A 22,228-nucleotide genomic window follows, 5' to 3' on the forward strand; every position below is an offset into this window, starting at 1 on the left:
TCAGAGAGCGGAGGGCTGAAAAAGGGGCATCTGTCGGGTCTTCTCCCTGTGTTCCTTCCATTCCTGTAGACATGGAGGAGCCTATGCAGATTGGTTTCTCCAAATTGTCTCCGGAAGAAAGAACCAGGAGGCAAAATTCTGGTCTGTGTTTATACTGCGGGGGTAAGGGACATTTTGCCCGTAGTTGTCCAAACAAGTCGGGAAACTTCCTGACCAAGTGAGTTGTGAGGGGGTTCACTTTGGTCTGCAGCTCATCTCCTCAAATAATTCACTGTTGGTTCCTGCTAAAGTTTCCTATGGCAGCCTCTGTTCCTCTGTCTCTGCTTTTGTGGACAGTGGAGCTGCAGGAAACTTTATGGATTTAACATGGGCCAAGGCCTTAGGTATTCCTCAGCTAACCTTGGGTAGGTGTATCACCATGCATGGTTTAGATGGGAGTCCCTTATCCAATGGGGTTATTTCTCTATGTACACCTCCTGTTTTGCTCTCGGTGGGAGCTCTGCATTCTGAAAAGATTGAGTTTTTCCTTACCCATTGTCCAGCAGTTCCTGTGGTTCTGGGTCACCCTTGGCTGGCCTTTCATAATCCCATCATAGATTGGCAGTCTGGGGAGATCCTACAATGGGGTACCATCTGTGATAAAGAATGTATTTCGCTTCCTATCCGAGTAGCTGCCGCCAGTTCCGCACATATTCCTGGGGAATACCAGGATTTTGTTGATGTGTTTTCCAAGGGCAATGCGGATATTTTGCCCCCCCATAGGCCTTATGATTGTGCCATTGAGTTAATTCCTGGTGCCACGTTGCCTAAAGGAAGGTTATATGCATTGTCTGGTCCTGAAACTGTGGCCATGAATGAGTATGTGAAAGAAAGCCTTGGGAAAGGATTTATCAGGCCATCTAAATCCCCTTTAAGTGCAGGTTTCTTCTTCGTAGAGAAGAAGGATGGTTCACTCAGACCCTGCATTGACTTTAGAGCTTTGAATAAAATCTCAGTAAAGAATACTTACCCTCTGCCGCTGATCTCTGTCCTCTTTGATCAGCTACGTTCGGCTGTTATTTTTTCTAAGATTGACCTGAGAGGAGCATATAACCTCATCAGAATCAGGTCAGGGGATGAGTGGAAAACGGCATTCAGTACTCAGTCAGGCCACTATGAGTATCTGGTCATGCCATTCGGCCTATCTAACGCTCCGGCAGTTTTCCAGGATCTCATTAATGATGTGCTCCGTGAGTTTCTGGGAAGATTCGTTGTGGTCTATTTAGACGATATTTTGATATATTCTGACTCTGTAGAACAACATGTTACCCAGGTGCGTCAGGTGCTAAAGAAATTACGTGAAAATCACTTATATGCCAAGCTGGAGAAGTGTGAATTTCATGTCACGGAGGTATCCTTTTTAGGGTACATTATTTCCCCTCGGGGATTCCGAATGGAACCAAAGAAGGTCCAAGCCATCCTTAGTTGGGCGCAACCCGCCAACTTAAAAGCAATTCAGCGCTTTTTAGGGTTTGCAAACTACTATAGAAGATTTATTCACTCTTTCTCTGACCTAGTTGCTCCCATTGTGGCACTTACTAAGAAGGGAGCAGATCCTACCAATTGGTCATGTGAAGCTGAGTTATCTTTTCAGGCCTTAAAACAAGCCTTTGTCTCAGCCCCTGTCCTTAGACATCCCAACCCAGAATTACCTTTCATTGTTGAGGTTGATGCCTCGGAGGTTGGAGTAGGGGCTATCCTTTCTCAGAAGGATCCAGATTCCCTTGAGTTACATCCTTGTGCCTTTATGTCCAGGAAATTCTCATCTGCAGAATCCAACTACGATGTTGGTAACCGGGAATTGCTGGCTATTAAATGGGCTTTCGAGGAGTGGAGACATTGGCTTGAAGGAGCGACCCATACCATTTCAGTTTTGACTGATCACAAAAATCTTCAATACATTGAATCGGCTAAACGGCTGAATGCCCGACAGGCTCGTTGGGCTTTATTTTTTACTCGTTTCAAATTCATTATCACCTTCAGACCAGGTTCCAAGAATACCAAGGCAGATGCCCTGTCACGCAGTTTTCTTCCGGTTCAAGACAACAGTCCTGTTACTCCCATACTTCCGCCTTCAGTCATTCAGGCAGGTCTCACACAGGATGTATTTTCCCAATTAAAGCTGCTTCAACATCAAGCTCCGGGAAATACTCCTGCTGGTCGTCTTTTTGTCCCTGAGTTTTTGAGAGCAACTGTTTTGGCGGAGTTTCATGATAGCAAAGTTGCCGGGCATCCGGGAATCGCTAAGACTTTGGAATTAGTATCCCGCTCAGTATGGTGGCCTGGTCTTTCCAAAGACATTAAAGAGTTTGTTTTTTCGTGTCAGGTCTGTGCACAGCATAAAGTTCCCCCGTTCTTTGCCTATTGGTCAACTTATGCCCTTGAATGTTCCTCTTAGGCCATGGTCGCATATCTCCATGGATTTTGTGGTGGATCTCCCTCTGTCAGCCGGATGCCGAGTCATATGGGTGGTAGTGGACCGTTTTAGCAAGATGGCCCATTTTATTGCTCTTCCCCGATTGCCATCTGCCCAGGGATTGGCAGTCTTGTTCCTCCGTCATGTTTTCAGACTCCATGGGTTACCCACTGATATTGTTTCTGACAGGGGTCCACAATTCATTGCACAATTTTGGAAGTCTTTTTGTGCTTCGTTAAAGATGAAATTATCATTAACCTCCGGCTATCATCCACAATCCAATGGACAGACTGAGCGAGTTAACCAATCTCTTAAACAATATTTGCGTTTGTACTCGGCCAAACTCCAAAATGACTGGTCTGAGTTTCTTCCATTGGCGGAGTTTGCTTATAATAATTTTCTGACAGGCTCCGGCGGCCGTGCACTTTTAAAGTAGGAGACAGGGTGTGGTTGTCGACTCGCAACATTAAACTTCGACAAACCTCAGCCAGATTGGGTCCTAGATTTATTGGACCATTTCTCATTATCAAAAAAGTCAATCCAGTTGCTTTCCGGTTACGTTTACCAAAAACTTTACGGATCGGAAATACCTTCCATTGCTCATTGCTTAAACCATATGTTTCGTCCAGCAGATTTCCTCGTAAAAAATCTCAGGGGAGATCACCAGTTAATGTACAGGGTCAGCAGGAGTTCTTGGTGGAGAAGGTTCTCGATTCCAAGTGGTCCCGGGGTTGGCTTTATTTTTTGGTGCATTGGAAAGGTTATGGTCCAGAAGAAAGGTCTTGGGTCCTGGATAAAGATCTCCATGCCCCGAGGCTCAAGAGGGCATTTTTTCGAGAATTTCCTCGGAAACCTGGCTTTAGGGGTTCCTTGACCCCTCCTCAAGGGGGGGGTACTGTTAGGCGCCGGGGTCCGATCGGCGGTGCGGCCCGGCGCCTAGCAACCAGGGACGCCGGGCGCGTACAGCCGCCGGCTCCCTGGCAACGCTGACGCCGGGCGCACGCAGCCGCCCAGACCTTAGCAACAGGGACGCCACGTACGGGCCGCGTTCCCCGTTGCTGGGTCTACTCTAATCATATCATTATGTGCTGGCCGTGCAGCATGCAAGCTGCACGGCATTACTATAATTGCCTAGTCTGGCTCCTGATTGGGGAGCTCACAGTTATAGGCTCCCTTTGGACTTCTCACAGACGCCGGTGATAGCTTCCTGTTTGCCTGTGTCTGCTGCAGAGAGTTCCCAGTCCCGGTCTATTCGGTTGTTCCTGTCCTCAGAGAACCTGTACTCGGAAGTTTACCATCTGTTCCTGGAGTCTGACCGAGCACCTTTAACATCTGGCGGTGTTCGTGAGTCGCGGCGCAGCCGTGTGTTGCGGCTTGTCCGCTTACTGTTTATTATTTTGTTTAATTGTGTTCTGGAGCTTTTGCGGAGGATTCCGCTTCCACAGATCCACTCTGGTGTCCAGCGGTGCCGGATAGGAGTGTCGGATCAGTGGATCTTTGGTTGTCCTTTTCCCTGGCGGCTAGTCCGCACATACCTTTTGATTTAAGTTAGTTAGCTTGTAACCCCTGGCCTGGTTGCTTAGTCAGAGGGCCCCTTGTTATCACCCTGTCTCGGATTTCCCCTTGTCTCCCATTAAGACCTGCGGGGGCATCGGGGTTGGGCAGACATAATCCGCCCTTCGAACGCGGCTGCCATGGGCTCAAGCAACCATAGTCTCGCAGGGGATTTCTGATAACACGGGCGAGACAACGGAGTTAGGGCGCCAGGGGTTACTAGGCTCTCCAGCTCCCACAACCAGCATATTGTTCCTGTACTCAGATCCCTGCCATAAGATCTTCTCCGGTCTGGAGTACAGGAATCATAACAGCTATATAGTATATGGTCTGATATTCTTTCCACTGTTACGTTTCATAATACCTTTCTAGAATGTTTGGGTGTCCAGGCAAAGCATGACTGATTCCTCTAACATCCTGTTGCCCTTATAACGGTGTTGGTAGAACCTACATTAGATAACAGACCAGGTTCTTGGCTTTTACCTCCTTTGGTTACATTGAGATTTGATATTTCTTTGTACAATTGTTACTATGATGACTAGATTTTGCCTCTCGTATGGCTACTTAGGGTAGTCGGTGGGTTTCCCTTTTAGGCCCGACCGCCACCTTTTTCTACCTTTCTGTTACGGTACCCTAGTGACGGAATCTCTAGCTCCTTTATGGACGCTATTTCTGTTTGTCTCCCATTTTTGTTCCCTATTTTATTTTTTCCTTTATGATAGTTTGAAATATGCACACGTCCTACAGACTCTATTGGACTTTACACAGATGATCCTAGATGTTTCATACCATGATCTGATCTCTCTATCACGGCAACATTTTTAAGTCAATGTAAAAGGTCTTAATTCTCCCCGTAAGAGACGTCTTGCAATAAAATATTTCACTGGCCAGAAGGCGGCGGTGGTAGCCATTCAGGAATCACATGTTCCATTGTACTCTCCCCCTCAGTTTACCAATAACTACCCAACATGCTATATCTCCTGTGGTGTAGCCAACCTTTCTAATAGATCCTGCCCCATTCACCTGGAAAGCAAGTGGGTGGATTGCAATGGTAGATATTGGATTCTAGTTGGGAAAATCCATTATAAATATGTCACCCTCACTTCTCTCTATGCCCCTCATGCCAGACAGCCCTGATTTCTTACATATTTTTTTTCAAAAGCTACAAGAAATTGCACTTCTCCTTATGGGAGATGTTACTCTTGCTCCAGACCCTCATCTTGATAGATCCTCCACCACTGATGAACAGGCCAGTAATGCCGCCTGTTCCTTAGCTTCCTCATGCTCCCTTTATTAGCTGAATCTGACCTCTATAATACTCTGAGAATTAGACATCCAGGTGTGCGTGATTATACTTATTACTCTGCTGTACACGGGTCATATTAGAGAATAGACCTTCTTCTAGGTCATTACAATTGATCCCTCGCATTGATAGATTTCAATATAGGGTGATATTAGTTACTACTTTTTAGATGCCATTTTGTCCATGTGTAACTCCATTCTGTATACGTATGACCTTATTACTTTATGTACTTTTATTATGATTAGTGCTTAAGACACCAGTTAGAAACATAGATCCACAGTTGTCTTTCACCTTTGACCTATTGTGAAGGACATAGTGAGTGGGAAGAATATACACAGCTTTTAGGCTGGCTGATTATAATAGATATATCTTCCTATTACAGGTTGAGTATCCCATATCCAAATATTCCAAAATACGGACTTTTTGGAGTGAGAGTGAGATAGTGAAACCTTTGTTTTTTGATGGCTCAATGTACACAAACTTTGTTTAATACACAAAGTTATTAAAAATATTGTATTAAATGACCCCCAGGCTGTGTATAAGGTGTATATGAAACATAAATGAATTGTGTGAATGTACACACGCTTTGTTTAATGCACAAAGTTATAAAAAATATTGTCTAAAATGACCTTCAGGCTGTGTGTATAAGGTGTATATAAAACATAAATGCATTCTGTGCTTAGATTTAGGTCCCATCACCATGATATCTCATTATGGTATGCAATTATTCCAAAATACGGAAAAATCCCATATCCAAAATACCTCTGGTCCCAAGCATTTTGAATAAGGGAGACTCAACCTGTATCAGTATCTCAGATGGAAACTGTCTGGTAAGATGTTTGGGGTATTGTATTCATAAGTAGGTGAAAGGGGACAGTTGTCCAGGATAAGATAAATGATGTTATACTGAAGGACTACTGCACCCAGCATCACAGACCTGAATGTAATATCTGGTAAGACAATGTCAGCGTATCCTTGCAGGGTATAAAGCCTAGAGACTTACACATAGCAGGTTAGTTCCGAGTGAAGCTAGTTCTGTCTGCAGCGGATATAGACTTCTATAAACCCACCTCAGTTTAATAAATACAGTTATTAAAGAGGGACCCTGAGGGCGACTGAACTATATTGTTTAAACTACATAATCGATGACTATCATCTGGGACAGATCATGAAACATCTGAGATAAGAGCTGAGTATTCTAATTTGTTCTTCCTATTACTGTAGCTGAGTATAACTTGTTATTTGCAGGGTCTCATTGTTGTAACTTAGAGAAATAAATGCTTATCCTTTATGAAATGTCCTGTGTCAGTCTCCGTATTTATCACATTGTATCCCAGAACCTGGTGACTTGAATTTTTCTACCGACAGTAATTTCATGGTCTGATCACACCCCTCTGATAGGGTCCTGGTCGCCTTTTCCCGCTACTCCTCCTTTACCACCTTGGAGATTGCAGGATTATATAGTAATAGATGCTGAAGGCACCAGAATTTTGCAAGAGGCCCTGTCCTCCTACTTAGACGTGAACGCTCCTGAAGATATTTCCATTAGGAACCATTGGTGTGCCCTTAAGGCCATGGATCAGAAGCCAGAGAAGGCCGTCATCCAAGTGCCAGGGTACAACTAATCAGCAGGGAAGGTGCGAAGGTGCAGGATTCTGAATGCTGGTTCCCATACACAAGCTCAATAAATGTATTTTATACCTAAGACGACGGTAGCAAGACTCAGATGCTGCCAACTCAGTAATAGGAGCCGTTCACTAGCCAATTCCCTGAGGCCGGCTGTTACAGGAGCATGTGAATACATGACACAGGCTGCGCCAGATATATCCTAAGCATTGTGTCACGTGGCATGAGGAGCCTCAAGCCTGCGCCCCAGCAAGCAGCCACACCATGCCAGAAATATATGTAGTTATGGTAGACTTACCGTCGACAATTCTAATTCTCCTAAGTCCACAGTATCCACAGGATATACATTTGGGATATGAGGTAGCATCAGTGCATTAGTACCAACGATCAAAGGCTTTCGGACTTCCAGAATGCAATGGGCCAGTCCCCTAAATCCCCGCCTCCTGGCTCAGGCAATTCAGTTGTTTTCCAAAGCTCAAGGCAGGAGCATCATAGAAAGCCCTAATCAGGTGAGAAGAACACACATGCACACCCTTCTGTACAAGAAGGAAGATGTTAGTAGGTGAAAGGATCCTCAAATCAGGTGCATCAGGGTGGGATCCCTGTGGATACTGTGGACTAAGGAGAAATAGAGTTATCAACGGTAAGTCTACCATAACTATTATTTCTCATGCAGGGTCCACAGGTTATCCACAGGATAACATTGGGATATCCTAAAGCAAATTTAGTGGTGGGGAGGCTCCTGATTGGACAGGAGAATCCTTCGCCTGAATTCAGCGTTCTGAGGTATCAAAGGCATAATTTATAATGAATGTGTTAATGGAAGACCATGTGGCTGCCTTACATATCTGTTTAGCTGAAGCACTACGTTGTGCTGCCCATGATGGACCTACCTTACGTGTAGGGTGAACAGAGATATTAGCCGGAATAGGGAGTTCAGCTTGAGAATATGCTTCTGAAATCGTCATCTGAAGCCACCTTGCCAGTGTCTGCTTGTAAGCAGTCCATCCTCTCTTGTAAAATCCATAGAGAACAGAGAGTGTCTGTCTTTCTGATGGCACTGATATGATCCACGTAAATCATATAGGCACGAACTATGTCCAATGATACATCTTCCACAGAAAGGTCCGGCCCTTGGAAGGCCGGGACAACAATTTCTTCGTTAAGGTGGAATTTAGACTCCACCTTAGGAAGATAACAAGATTTGGTTCTAAGAACCGCTTATCTGGATGAAAAATCAGAAAAGGAGCGACATAATAATGCCCCTCAATCTGACACTCTTCTAGCTGAAGCAGTAACCAGTAGAAAGAGAGCTTTAGCTGTCCACCATTTATGATCCACCTGCTTTAGTGGTTCAAATGGAGCAACTTGAAGTGCCTTTAGGACTAAACTTATATCCCAAGGCACTGCAGGGTGGTTGGATGTGAAGCATTCCCTGGAAGAAAATGCACACATCCTGTAGGTTAGCAATTTTCTTTTGGAACCATACAGACAATGCTGACACCTGAACTCTCAAGGAAGCCACCGGTAGACCTTTATCCATTCCTGCCTGAAGGAATGTTAGGACTCTGGAAACTCTGAAAGACCTAGGGTCAAATTTCCGGTCACTGCACTATTGAATATAGGCTTGCCATATTCGGTGATAAATGCGAGCGGAGGATGGTTTCCTTGCTTTAAGCATTGTTTGAATTACCTGTTGTGAGAATCCTCTTGCTTTCAGAATGAAAGTCTCAAGAGCCACGCCATCAAAGACAGTTGATCCAGGTGCTTGTAATAGCAAGGACCCTGAGACATTAGATCTGGATGTTGAGGAAGTAGAAATGGAGCATCCATCGATATCCTCTGCAGATCTGTGTACCAATGTCCTCTGTGCCAAGCCGGAGCTATTAGTATCACGGCGCCTTTTCCCTGTTTTGCATCACCCTGGGAAACAGGGTGATCAGTGGAAACACATAGGCCAGACGAAATTCCCATCTCACTGACAGGGCATCCACAAAGGTTGTCCTGGGATCCTTTGTTCTTGACCCGTATGCGTGAACTTTGTTGTTCTGACGGGATGGCATGGCATGAGATCTATCTTCAGTAACTCCCACTTGTCTACCAGAGTGTGGAAGAACTCGGGGTGTAAAGCCCATTCAAAAGAAGAGAATAGTTTACACCTGCGATGGACAATAAAGGCAGCAATCAAGAATCTCTTCCAGTGTTATCAAGACTGGAAACAGGGAATACAATGCAAAAGAGGGGGATACTGTCATGCGCCAAACAAAGAAGGGTACCAGATACTTATAATACGAAATGTCCTTGTATGATGTTCACGGTTTCCGTTTCTTATTTCTTTATAACTCACGAATATACAGTCTCTTCCCAATGGATGACCATATGTGAATAGAAAACATAGAAAGAAAATCCAATGTGTAGTAGACTCCTCAAATGTCAAATTAATAATGGGGAATGGAGATAAATCCAGCAGAAATCTTTTACTTTGTGAACATGAAATGGATATTACGGGACCACCAGAAACGTGAGACGGTCAGAGAAGATTGATGCTCACTCATAAGCTTACATCAGACAGCAAATGCCATGCTTATAAAGGTATCGTTGCTTCATATATTCAAAATCTCTCACACTTAAAAGATCAGGAGAATATCACGCTTACACGTGTGCTTACTTGAGACAAGTAGTATATGGTCATGTAGCAGTTTCTTTATCTCCCCCACACGGTCAACGTCCATGAATTTAAAAAAACAAATAAAAAATACCAATGTGTAGTATTTCATTATAAAATATAGTATAAAATGTGGGTGCAGGTGAGACAGAACCCCCACTCCGTGAGCAGTGTGTGTAACAGGACCACCCGAGGTGTGCAAAGGATATCATTCTATAAATGCTCACTCTCAAGTTTATACAGCCATATCTCTCAGGCTTTACAAAAGATTAGTTCTTTATAGGCTGATAAGGTAACTAGCCAGGCTTACACATAAGCTTACTTGAAACTGATGTTGTAAATTCCCGTAGCGGTTTCTTTTCCACAGAGGTAACGTAGCTCCCAAAAAAACAACCATATAGTGATAAAAACGGTATTTAATGGGTATAAATATATAAAACACACAGGCACACCAAAATGGCCTGACTTGGGTCAATGGAAACAAAATCACAGCTGAGCGGATAAATAACAAAAAGGGCCCATCTATTCTCACCACTCTGCTGGATGCCACAAGTACAGGTCTGGGTGTCCAAACAACCACCCCACCAACGCGTTTCGACTGCTTTAGTCTTTCTCAGGGTGATGGTGTGTGTCAGATCCCAGAGCCATCTATTTAAACTCTGTATAGTCCCGCCCACTCCTAATTCAATTAGGCAGATACATATATTACTTTGGAAAATGAGGATAATCCATAAACTAAATGTACATTTTGACCATTGAAGTTTGGTACAGTCACCATTTGATATGTAATAAACAGTCACATTGTACAATTTCCATGGCATTAATGATGTTTACTTCTGTTTTTTCGGGTTGTCATGGCAACCATAACCACTGGCCAATGAATGTCAGAGGATTTAAGCCTATGACCAGGGCCAATGTGTCCGCTCCAAAGATATCTAAATGGGATGTGCTTTCAATTAAATAACTAAGCCAATGAGATTCGGCCCACCAGGTGACGCACTTCCCTTCCCATGCGTTCCACTAGTGCCCGTATGTTACGTTTTTACGTTTCAAACATCAAAATGGGATCGCCTGTGATTCGCATCTCCTTAATATGCGTTCCACCGGCTCAAAGGAATATGGCTGTGCGTTCCAAAACGTTGGAATATTTTACAATAGTGAATAATAAGGATTACCCCTAATTGTTATAGACCATTTTTTCTTAGATGATTTTATATACCTACCGGTAAATACTTTTCTCGTAGTCCATAGAGGATGCTGGGGTCCATATTAGTACCATGGGGTATAGACAGTCCACCAGGAACCATTGGCACTTTAAGAGTTTAACAATGTGGGCTGGCTCCTCCCTCTAGATTTTACTAAAAGAGCTCTGTAGAGCTCCCCTAGCTGTGACCGGCTCCTCTGGGCTCATTTTCTAAACTGAGTATGGTAGGAGGGGCATAGAGGCACGTGGAGGCCACACACACTACTGAGCCTCATTTTGACTTGTTTTAAGGACATTACATCAAAGTTGGATCATCCTGTAGTGTTTTTCCACTTTAATTTTGAGTGTGACTCCAAATCCAGACCTCCATGGGTTAATTAATTTGATTTCCATTGATCATTTTTGTGTGATTTTGTTGTCAGCACATTCAACTATGTAAAGAACAAAGTATTTAATAAGAATATTTCATTCATTCAGATCTAGGATGTGTTATTTTAGTGTTCCCTTTATTTTTTTGGAGCAGTATACTTTACTCTGCACAACATGGATAAATATCCTTTAAAGCACAGAAATAATTCAAGTTACATTATAGTATTGCAGGTAAGTAAAACAGATTCATATCATGAGAGCCAAAACCCTATGGGGGCCATTCAGACCCAGCCGCAATAGCTGCCCGCAGCAGTTTGCTGGTGGTGGCAATATGCACATGCGCAGACACACACATTGTGGCCGCATCCCTGAGACGTGAACGCGGGCGGGACAGGACCATTTACCAGGGGCTGTGTGATGTCACATCTGCGATCATCTCTGATTAACCCCCTATAAGCTTCCAGAGTGCACCTCATATCTCATCTTTTCCAAGTTACCACAAATGATGAGATCGGTAGCAGCATTACTTTCAGGATTATTACACAGAACACACATAAAGGCTGACACATCAAATAACAGTAACACATACAAGGGATTAATTATAAATAAGGAAGCATAATCATCATTAAGTCTAATTATCAACTGGTTCTGTGCGGGACCCATACCTCTTTACTGCCTCCAGCAGCCCCTGGTACTGTACTGTGACCATCAGCCCTGTCTCCCCCCACTACTGCCACCTGCTTTGTCTCCTTCCACTACTGCCACCATTCTGTCTCCCCACACAACTGCCACCCACCCCATATCTCCCACTACTACCACCCTGTCTCCTTCCACTACTGCCACCACCCTGTCTCCCTCCACTACTGCCACCCACCCTGACTCCTCCCCACTACTGCCACCACCCTGTCTCTTACCACTACTGCCACCACCCTGTCTCCCAACACAACTGCGACCGGCCCCGTCTCCCCCCACTACTACCACGTCTCCTTCCACTACTGCCACCACCCCATCTTCCCCCACTACTGCCACCACCCTGTCTCCCCAAATGCCACCCGCCCCTCCAGCTACTGCCACCCACCCCACCCCACTACTGCCACTGCCCTGTCTCCCCTGACACCTTAGCGCTGCTTGGGGACAATATTACCCACAGACAGTGCCTCCGGCAGCCCCCGCTACAGCACTACTGCCACTGCCCTGTCTCCCCCCACTACTGCCACCCGCCCTGACTCCTTCCCACTACTGCCACCACCCTGTCTCCCCACACAACTGCCACCCACCCCGTCTCCCCCCCACTACCACCCTGTCTCCTTTCACTACTGTCACCACCCCATCTCCCCCCACTACTGCCACCGCCCTGTCTCCCCAAATGCCACCTTCCCCTCCAGCTACTGCCACCAACCCCGCCTCCCCCCCATTACTGCCATTGCCCTGTCTCCACTCTGACACCTTAGCGCTGCTTGGGGACAATATTACCTATAGACAGTGCCTCCGGCAGCCCCCGCTACAGCACTAGTGCCACCACCATGTCTCCCCTTCTCTCATCTCAGAACTTCTTGGGGATTCTTTGTACTGCTGGTAACAGTCCTTCATCTGCAGGTGGAAGAAAGCAGGGCAGTAAGGAGGCAGAAGCTGCTTCTGGTACCATGGACCCTGGTCATGTAGGGCTGGGAAAGTCGGTAAGATTATATAATAGTCACCATCTTACAGGCAGCCAGTGAAGGGAGCAGAGAATGGGTGTTATGTGGCAGGAAAGGGCTGGTTAGGTAACAGCCTGGCTGCTGCATTCTGTACAAGCTACAAGCGGTGCAATTCTTTTGCTGGGAGACCCAGGTAGAGGACATTGCAGTTGTCTATGCGTGATGATACAAGTACACGTATGACTGTAGGTAGATCTTCTGCGGGAATAAAGTGCTGGAGTCTGGCTATGTTCCTCAGATGAGGATCTGATTGTGGCAGATACCGATGTCTAAGTGTCACTCCACCATCCAGGACACCAAGATTGCACACAGGATCAGCATTTTGTAACTCTGAACCCCCAAGCGCAAGTCTAGTTGGTTTGCAAAGCTGAGCTGTAGCCCTGCCCTTTGTTGGTGAGCTTCTATCACAAGGACCTGTTTTACCAAGACTGAGTCACAATCAACTGGCATTATCCACACTTGGAGCTCAGCTAGACAACCATTTAGGATTGTTACTGGGTTCTCAGTACCTGGAGCAAAAGACAGGTCATCGGCGTAGCAGTGGTAGAGGATGGCATGCCATCTGATTATTTCACCCAGTGGTAACATGTATATTGCAAAAAGCATAGGAGATAGGATAAGAACCTTGAAGAACAACGCATGGCAATGATGAGAATACTCCAGAAGATTAAAATGGTTCCTCACCTGAGTGATGTTTATTGTGTGCAAGAGCTGATTTATTTCTCAGAGTATAGAAATGGCCTCTCACCTGTGTGAGTTCGCTGATGTCTAACAAGATGTGATTTATTTGTAAAACATTTCCCGCACTCAGAGCAAGAAAATGGCTTCTCACCTGTGTGACTTCTGTGATGTATAACAAGATCTGATTTCTGTGCAAAACATTTCCCACACTCAGAACATGGAAATGGCTTCTCACCTGTGTGACTTTGCTGATGTGTAACAAGTTGGGATTTCCGTGTAAAACATTTCCCACACTCACAGCAAGAAAATGGCTTCTCACCTGTGTGACTTCTCTGATGTGTAAGAAGATATGATTTCTTTGTAAAACATTTCCCACACTCAGAGCAAGAAAATGGCTTCTCACCTGTGTGACTTATGTGATGTATAACAAGATCTGATTTCTGTGCAAAACATTTCCCACACTCAGAACATGGAAATGGCTTCTCACCTGTGTGACTTCTGTGATGTACATCAAGATCTGATTTGTGTGTAAAACATTTCCCACACTCAGAACATGGAAATGGCTTCTCACCTGTGTGACTTCTGTGATGTATAACAAGATCTAATTTCTGTGCAAAACATTTCCCACACTCAGAACATGGAAATGGCTTCTCGCCTGTGTGACTTCTGTGATGTATAACAAGGTCTGATTTCCGTGTAAAACATTTCCCACACTCACAGCAAGAAAATGGTTTCTCACCTGTGTGACTTCTGTGATGTCTAACAAGATGTGATTTCCGTGAAAAATATTTCCCACACTCAGAACACGGAAATGGCTTCTCACCTGTGTGGCTTTTCTGATGTCTAACAAGATGTGATTTCCGTGAAAAACATTTCCCGCACTCAGAGCAAGAAAATGGCTTCTCACCTGTGTGACTTCTGCGATGTCTAACAAGATGTGATTTCCGTGGAAAACATTTCCCGCACTCAGAGCAAGAGAACAGCTTTTCACCTGTGTGACTTCTGTGATGTATAACAAGATCTGATTTGTGTGTAAAACATTTCCCACACTCAGAACATGGAAATGCCTTCTCACCTGTGTGACTTTTCTGATGTGTAACAAGTTGTGATTTCCATGTAAAACATTTCCCACACTCAGAGCAAGAAAATGGCTTCTCACCTGTGTGACTTCTGTTATGTATAACAAGATGTGATTTCGATACAAAACATTTCCCACACTCAGAACATGGAAATGGCTTCTCACCTGTGTGACTTTGCTGATGTGTAACAAGTTGTGAATTTTGTGTAAAACATTTCCCACACTCAGAACATGGAAATGGCCTCTCACCTGCCTTAGCTGGCTGATGGGTAATAAGCTTTGTGTTCTGTGTAAAACATTTGGCATCTATAGAACACGGAAACACTGTATCTACTGTCAGAGCTGTAACAGATGCACCAATATCAGAGTGATCAGGAGAACATTTCCCAGGATCAGGGGGATCAGCTGATAGAGCTGGATGTACAATTGGGGTAATGGGATTATCTCCAGGAGAATCCTGTATACTGTCATTATCTCTTATTTCACAATCCGGGGATAACATTAGATGTCCTTCTGAGATATTCCTGCTTGTGTGTCCATCTGCTGGAAATAAAATACATTATGGAAATGTGACATTTCTGTAACAATATTAACCTTGTAAACAATAGGAGAAGACGACTCTCTGGGACACTTAATTGTAAATGTGTGTGTATAATAAAACATAACTTTTAATGAAGGCTTTATCATATTGTGTCTCAGACGATCATTGTGTCCACCCTCCTGAGAACACTCACAATAACAAATGTAATATTATAATAAGACTTAGATATATCTCTCTCTTGTACTGGTAACTAACCATGAAGTATAAATGGAGATGTAGTCACTCGCCAAGTCCTATGTCAGCACCAATGTAAAACAATGGATGAGGAACATATCTTATGATTTGGAGATTCTAGATGAACAATAATATTAGTCATATGAGCTGATGGATCAGAGAAATGTCTCCTAACGTTACTCCTGGAAGCATTGGTAAGGTAGCATTCCTATATGTGTGTGCTCATACGCTGGTAAGCCTGTACAAGTGTTACTCACCCTTATATAATGTATATTGCTACAGCAGAGTAGGTGTGGAACAAGGTATTTTACATGCAATACACCATATGATACCCCTGCAATCATCATCATCATCTGCTAGGTTATAATCTTCTTTCTCTTACGTCCTAGAGGATGCTGGGGTACATTTTGTACCATGGGGTATAGACGGGTCCTTTGGGAGCCACTGGCACTTTAAGAGTTTAATAATGTGGGCTGGCCCCTCCCTCTATGCCCCTCCTACCAGACTCAGATTAGAAAATGTGCCCGGAGGAGCCGGTCACAGCTAGGGGAGCTCCTAGGAGTTTTCTTAGTTTTTTATTTTCTAGAGATAGTTAGGTTACAGGAAGGCTGCTGGCAACAGCCTCCCTGCTTCGTGGGACTTAGGGGGAGGAGTAGGAACCAACTTCCTGAAGAGTTAATGGTTCTCTACTCTGCTGACAGGACACTGAGCTCCTGAGGGTGCTGATCGCAAGCCCACGAGGCGACTACTCACTCCCGCAGCATGGCCGCCACCCTCTAACAAAGCCAGAAGAAAGAAGAGTGGCGAGTACAGTGCCGGCTTCCCGGTTAGCGAGTCGCCGGCAGATATGGCGGCACAAGGGTGGGAGCACAGCTCTGACAGGCTGCGCTCCAGGAAGGCTCAGCAACACACAGTGTAGGCGCTTTGAGGGGCGTCCTGAGCCAGCAGCGGATAAACCCTACACTGGTCACGCAGCTAACAGGGGCTAATCATCCTGTTATCACTAAAATCCTCAGGCCAGTATAAACAATTAGTGCGGGAAGCCGCGCGCCATTACAAGGGGCGGGGCTTCCTCTCAGCGGATCCAGCACTCACCAGCGCCATTTTCTCCCTGCAGATCATAGGAACTAGGACACTGACAGGGAGCGCTGCCCTCCCTATTAAGGTTAGTTAGTCAGCGCCGGGCTTTTATCATAATAACTGCCTACAGGGCGCTGTGTGGCTGGCTCCTTATACTCTGTGACTCTCTGAAGGTACTCTGGGGGAAACTGTGTCTGACATTTTCCTGTGTGTGTGTGTGTGTGTGTGTGTGTGTATAACCACATTACCAGAGTGTGTATCTTCTCCTGAGGAGTCTATTCCATGTACTCAGGACTGCAATGTGCTGTCTCAGCCTTCTGAATCCGAACCCCCATGGGTGGATAATTTAAGGGGAATAAAATCCCAGATTTCAACAAGGATGTCACATACTGAGAAAGAGACGCAGGTTTTGAGAAAATCTGTAGTGGGTTTGAAGTATTCAGCTCCCACTACTTCATCTAAATCCCCAACTATATACCCCAAAAAAACGTACACTTGCCCAGATAATGCAAGCTGACACTGATACCGACTCTGATACAGGGGACGGTGATGGGGATATGCAGGGGTGGGGGAATGCATCCCTTGCTAAAGGGGTGCAGCTAATGACTGAAGCCATTAGGGATATTTTGCATATTTCTGAGAAGGTTCCGGAACAAGTAGAGGAATCTTATATTACAGTAAATAAGAAGTCCTCGCTTACCTTCCCTGCTTCTAAGGAGTAAAACTCCTTGTTTGAAAAATCCTGGGAAAACCCAGAGAAAAAATTCCAAATCCCTAATAGAATTCTCATTGCTTTCCCTTTCCCTGAAGAGGATAGGAAGAAGTGGGAAAACCGACCTATAGTAGACGCTTCTGTATCTAGGCTGTCTAAAAAGGTGGTTTTACCTGTCCCTGGTTCAACCGCCTTAAAGGAGCCGGCTGACCGCAAGATTAAGACTACGCTCAAATCACTATACACTGCTACAGGCATGGCTTTAAGGCTCACTATTGCTTGTGCGTGGATTTCTAAATCCATAGTAAAGTGGTCAGGCATCTTACTAGAGGACTTAGATTGTATGGATAGGAGCGACATTTACTTTTTACGTCACATACAGGATTCTGCAGGTTTCATGGTGGAGGCCATGAAGGACATTGGCCTGCTACTTCCATGGCTGTCTCGGCACGCAGAGGACTCTGGATACGCCAATGGGCTGCAGATGCAGAATCCAAGAAAAGTGTGGAGAACCTGCCATTCAAAGGTCAGGCACTATTTGTGGATGCATTGGATGCGTGGATTTCCACAGCGACTGCGGGTAAGTCGACATTTCTTCCCTCTGCAGCAGCCCCAGCTAGGAAATCTTATCCTACACCTACACTGCAGTCCTTTTGGACCGCAAAATTTAAAAAATCCAATCCCCCTCCCACCTTTTTTAGTGGAGGTCAGGGAAGATCCAAAAAACCTCACCAACATGTTCCCAGGAACAGAAACCAGGTTTTGCTTCCTCCAAACACTCAGAATGACAGTGGACCTCTCAGCCTGGAGATCAGACAGGTGGGAGCGACACTAAAAGATTTCAGTCACGTCTGGGCGTCATCATGCCTAGACCCCTGGGTGACGGATATTGTTACCCAGGGGTACAGACTGTAGTTTCAGGAACTCCCACCTCACAAATTCTTCAAATCAGGCTTACCAGCTTCGCTGACAGAAAGTGCTATTCTACAGGAAGCCATTCAAAAATTGGTACAAACAAATGTCATTGTTCCAGTTCCACCTCACCCAAAAACCAAGGGTTATTACTCAAACCTGTTTGTGGTACCAAAACCGGATGGTTCGGAAAGGCCTATATTGAACCTGAAGTCGTTGAACCCCCCCTACTTGAGGGTTTTCCAATACAAGATGGAGTCTCAGAGAGCGGTGATCTCAGGTCTGGAGGAGGGGGAATTCCTAGTATCCCTGGATATCAAGGATGCGTACCTTCACATTCTAATCCGGCCACCACACCAGGCCTATCTATGGTTTGCACTACAGGACTGTCACTATCAGTTCCAGACATTGCCATTTGGCCTCTCCACAGCACCGAGGGTGTTCACCAAGGTCATGGCGGAGATCATGCTCCTCCTACTCAAACAGGGAGTGAACATAATTCCATATCTGGATGATCTGCTGATAGAGGCATCTTCCAAGGAGAAGCTGTTGCAGAGTATTGCGCTCTCAACAACTACTCTGGGATCATGGGTGGATCCTGAACCTTCCAAAGTCACATTTGGAACCGACAAGGAGACTGCCCTTCCTGGGGATGATACTCGACATAGAAGTGCAGAGGGTGTTTCTACCACTGGAGAAAGCATTGGTCATCCAATCAATGGTCCGGGATGTCTTGAAACCTCCCCGGGTACCCGTTCATTGGTGCATTCGCCTTCTGGGGAAGATGGTAGCCTCCTACGAGGCTCTACAATACGGAAGATTCCATGCACGGTTCTTCCAGTTGGAACTCCTGGACAAGTGGTCGGGATCTCATCTTAACATGCACCAGCAGATATGCCTGTCAACGAAAGCCAGAAATTCACTACTCTGGTGGCTGCAAACTTCGCACCTGCTCGAGGGCTGTAGGTTCGGGATTCAGACTTGGATTCTTCTAACCACGGATGCAAGCCTCAAAGGTTGGGGAGTAGTCACCCAGGGGGAAAACTTCCAATGAAAGTGGTCAAGCCAGGAATTGGTCCTTCCAATAAACATTCTGGAACTAAAGGTCATATACAAATGGCCTTCTACAAGCGGCTCATCTTCTGCAAGATCGAGCCATTCCGGTTTAGTCGGACAACGTCACAGCGGTGTACTACATAAATAGGCATGGTGGAACGAAGAGCAGAGCTGCAATGTTAGAGGGAACAAGAATCCTCCTCTGGGCAGAAAGATACACACTGGCGCTGGCGGCGATCTTCATTCCGGGAGTGGACAACTGGGAAGCGGACTTCCTCAGCAGACACCAGGAGAATGGAGCCTCCACCCGGAGGTATTTACAGAGGTAACAAGCCAATGGGGTGTACCTCAGATAGACATGATGGCCTCTCGCCTCAACAAGAAGCTTCGGAGGTACTGTTCCATGGTCACGAGACCCACAGGCAGTGGCGGTGGATGCCCTGGTGACTCCGTGGGTGTTCAAGTCAATGTATGTGTTCCCTCCACTTCCAGTCATCCCAAGGATTCTCAAACTAATAAAAAGATCAAGAGTTCCGGTGATCATCATTGCTCTGGACTGGCAAAGGCGGGCTTGGTACGTGGATCTTCTGGCATTAGTGCTGGAGGATCCGAGGCCTCTTCCTCTTTGCGAGGACCTTCTACTGCAGGGGCTGTTTTCCTATCAAGACTTACCACAGCTACGTTTGACGGCATGGAGGTTGAACGCCAGATCTTAGCTCGGGAGGGCATTCCAAATAAGGTTATTCCTACTCTGATCCAAGCTAGGAAGGGAGTAATGTCTAATCATTACCACCGGCTTTGGAAAAAGTATGTGTCTTGGTGTGAATCCAAGAAGTTTCCTACGGTGGAGTTTCAACTGGGACATTTTCTCCTCTTTCTGCAAGCAGGTGTGGATGTTGGCCTATGCTTGGGTTCCCATCAAGCTCTAGATTTTGGCATTGTCTATTTTCTTCCAGAAACAATTTGCTGCTATCCCTGAGGTTCAGACTTTTTTGAAAGGAGTTCTGCACATCCAACCACCCTTTGTGCCTCCTATGGCACCTTGGGCTCTTAATGTGGTGCTGCAGTTCCTGCAATCGGATTGATTCGAACCTTTACAGGAGGTGGACGTAAAGTTTCTTACTTGGAAGGCGGTCATGTTAGCCTTGGCTTCTGCCAGACGTGTGTCAGAATTGGGGACATTGTCGCACAAGAGCCCCCACTTGATTTTCCATGAGGATAGAGCTGAGCTCAGAATGCATCAGCAATTTCTCCCTAAGGTTGTGTCGGCTTTTCATATCAACCAACCTATTGTGGTGCCAGTGGCTACTGACACCTCAATTACCTCAAAGTCCTTGGATGTCGTGCGGGCTTTGAAAATCTATGTGAAGAGAACTACTCATCACAGGTAGTCGGACGCACTATTTGTACTTTATGATCCCAACAAGATTGGGTGTCCTGCTTCTAAGCAGACAATTTCACGCTGGATCAGGCTTACTATCCAGTATGCTTAATCCACGGCAGGATGGCAAATTCCAAAACCTGTTCAGGCCCACTCTACCCGTAAAGTAGGTTCTTCCTGGACAGCTGCCCGGGGTGTCTCGGCTATTCAGCTTTGCCGAACAGCTACTTGGTCAGGATCGAACACGTTTGCTAAGTTTTACAAGTCTTATACTTTGGCCTCTGAGGACCTCAAGTTTGGTTAATCAGTTCTGCAGGAACCTCAGCACTCTCCCTCCTGTACTGGGAGTTTTGGTACATCCCCATGGTACTAAATGGACCCCAGCATCCTCTAGGATGTAAGAGAAAATAGGATTTTAATTACCTACCAGTAAATCCTTTTCTCGTAGTCCGTAGAGGATGCTGGGCGCCCGCCCTGTGTTTCGTCTAACTGCATTGTCACTTAGTTCAGTATTGTTGGTTCAGCCGTTGCTGAATTGTTCCAAGTTGGTTAGTTTGGCTTTCCTTTTTGTTATGTGTGAGCTGGTGTGAATCTCACCACTATCTGTGTATTTCGTTCTCTTGAAGTATGTCTGTCTCCTCGGGCACAGTTTCTAGACTGAGTCTGGTAGGAGGGAAACCAGCCCACATTATTAAACTCTTAAAGTGCCAGTGAATCCCAAAGGACCGGCCTATACCCCATGGTACTAAATGGACCCCAGCATCCTCTACAGATTACGAGAAAAGGATTTTCGGTAGGTAATTAAAATCTTATTTTTACATCCCCATCATCAGTGTCTTACCTCTATAGTCTCAATAGTAATAAGGATGATGTGTGTACGGTAAGTATGATATAGAGAATTACATATCAGAATCTATACAGCTGCCGCCGCTTCTCATACGTGTGCTACTGGCAGCAATGAACATCTGAGTGAGAGTGCAGGGAAGACAGCAGAGTCTAATGAGAAAGAGATTGGATCTGCCTTTGCAGGGATGTACCACACTTGTTAGTATATAAAATAATAAATAAGAGGAGCGTGGTCCATCCAGACATGCTTTCTGGAGCTCTCCTCACTAAGTGGCTTCTTATCTACCCTACCTGATAGCTCTCAGCCGCCGCTGGGACCAAGACCCAATTTATTAAGTCCCCCACTCCTACTGCGCTAAAGCCGCTCGCTCCAATCACTCCGGGCACCATTCACTGCCGCAGCCTAGTGACGCCTATGAAGCCACGGGCTGTATTCTGGGGCTATGTGCGCCCAGTCTTTCCTGTACGCTCCAGACACCTGACTTGGAGGCACTTTTGGCTCAGGCGGGAGTACTTGCTCTCCAGATAACATGGGTGCGCAGCTTCCGCTACTGTTGGGGACAAGCGTTGTAGGGAGGTCATTCAGGCACGTGGAGGCCACACACACTACTGAGCCTCATTTTGACTTGTTTTAAGGACATTACATCAAAGTTGGATCAGCCTGTAGTGTAGTTTTCCACTTTAATTTTTAGGGTGACTCCAAATCCAGACCTCCATGGGTTAATAAATTTGATTTCCATTGATAATTTTTGTTTGATTTTGTTGTCAGCACATTCAACTATGTAAAGAACAAAGTATTTAATAAGAATATTTCATTCATTCAGATCTAGGATG

General features: G+C 45.5%; 2 protein-coding genes across 2 annotated transcripts in view; one reads left to right on the forward strand and one right to left on the reverse strand.

The window, feature by feature from the left end:
• The window catches only part of LOC134983862 (zinc finger protein 585A-like), a 139,670-nt gene extending 124,499 nt beyond the window's left edge, over positions 1 to 15,171 (reverse strand). Inside the window, exon 1 of the mRNA XM_063949482.1 lies at positions 13,615 to 15,171. Coding sequence (XP_063805552.1) covers positions 13,615 to 15,134 — 1,520 coding nt within the window. The 5' untranslated portion in view covers positions 15,135 to 15,171. The remainder of the gene's footprint in view (positions 1 to 13,614) is intronic.
• Positions 1 to 22,228, forward strand: part of LOC134983856 (oocyte zinc finger protein XlCOF7.1-like) — a 138,659-nt gene that overhangs the window by 51,160 nt on the left and 65,271 nt on the right. The window lies entirely within an intron of this gene.

This window comes from Pseudophryne corroboree, assembly GCF_028390025.1.
Source record: "Pseudophryne corroboree isolate aPseCor3 chromosome 3 unlocalized genomic scaffold, aPseCor3.hap2 SUPER_3_unloc_27, whole genome shotgun sequence".
Lineage (NCBI taxonomy): Eukaryota > Metazoa > Chordata > Amphibia > Anura > Myobatrachidae > Pseudophryne > Pseudophryne corroboree.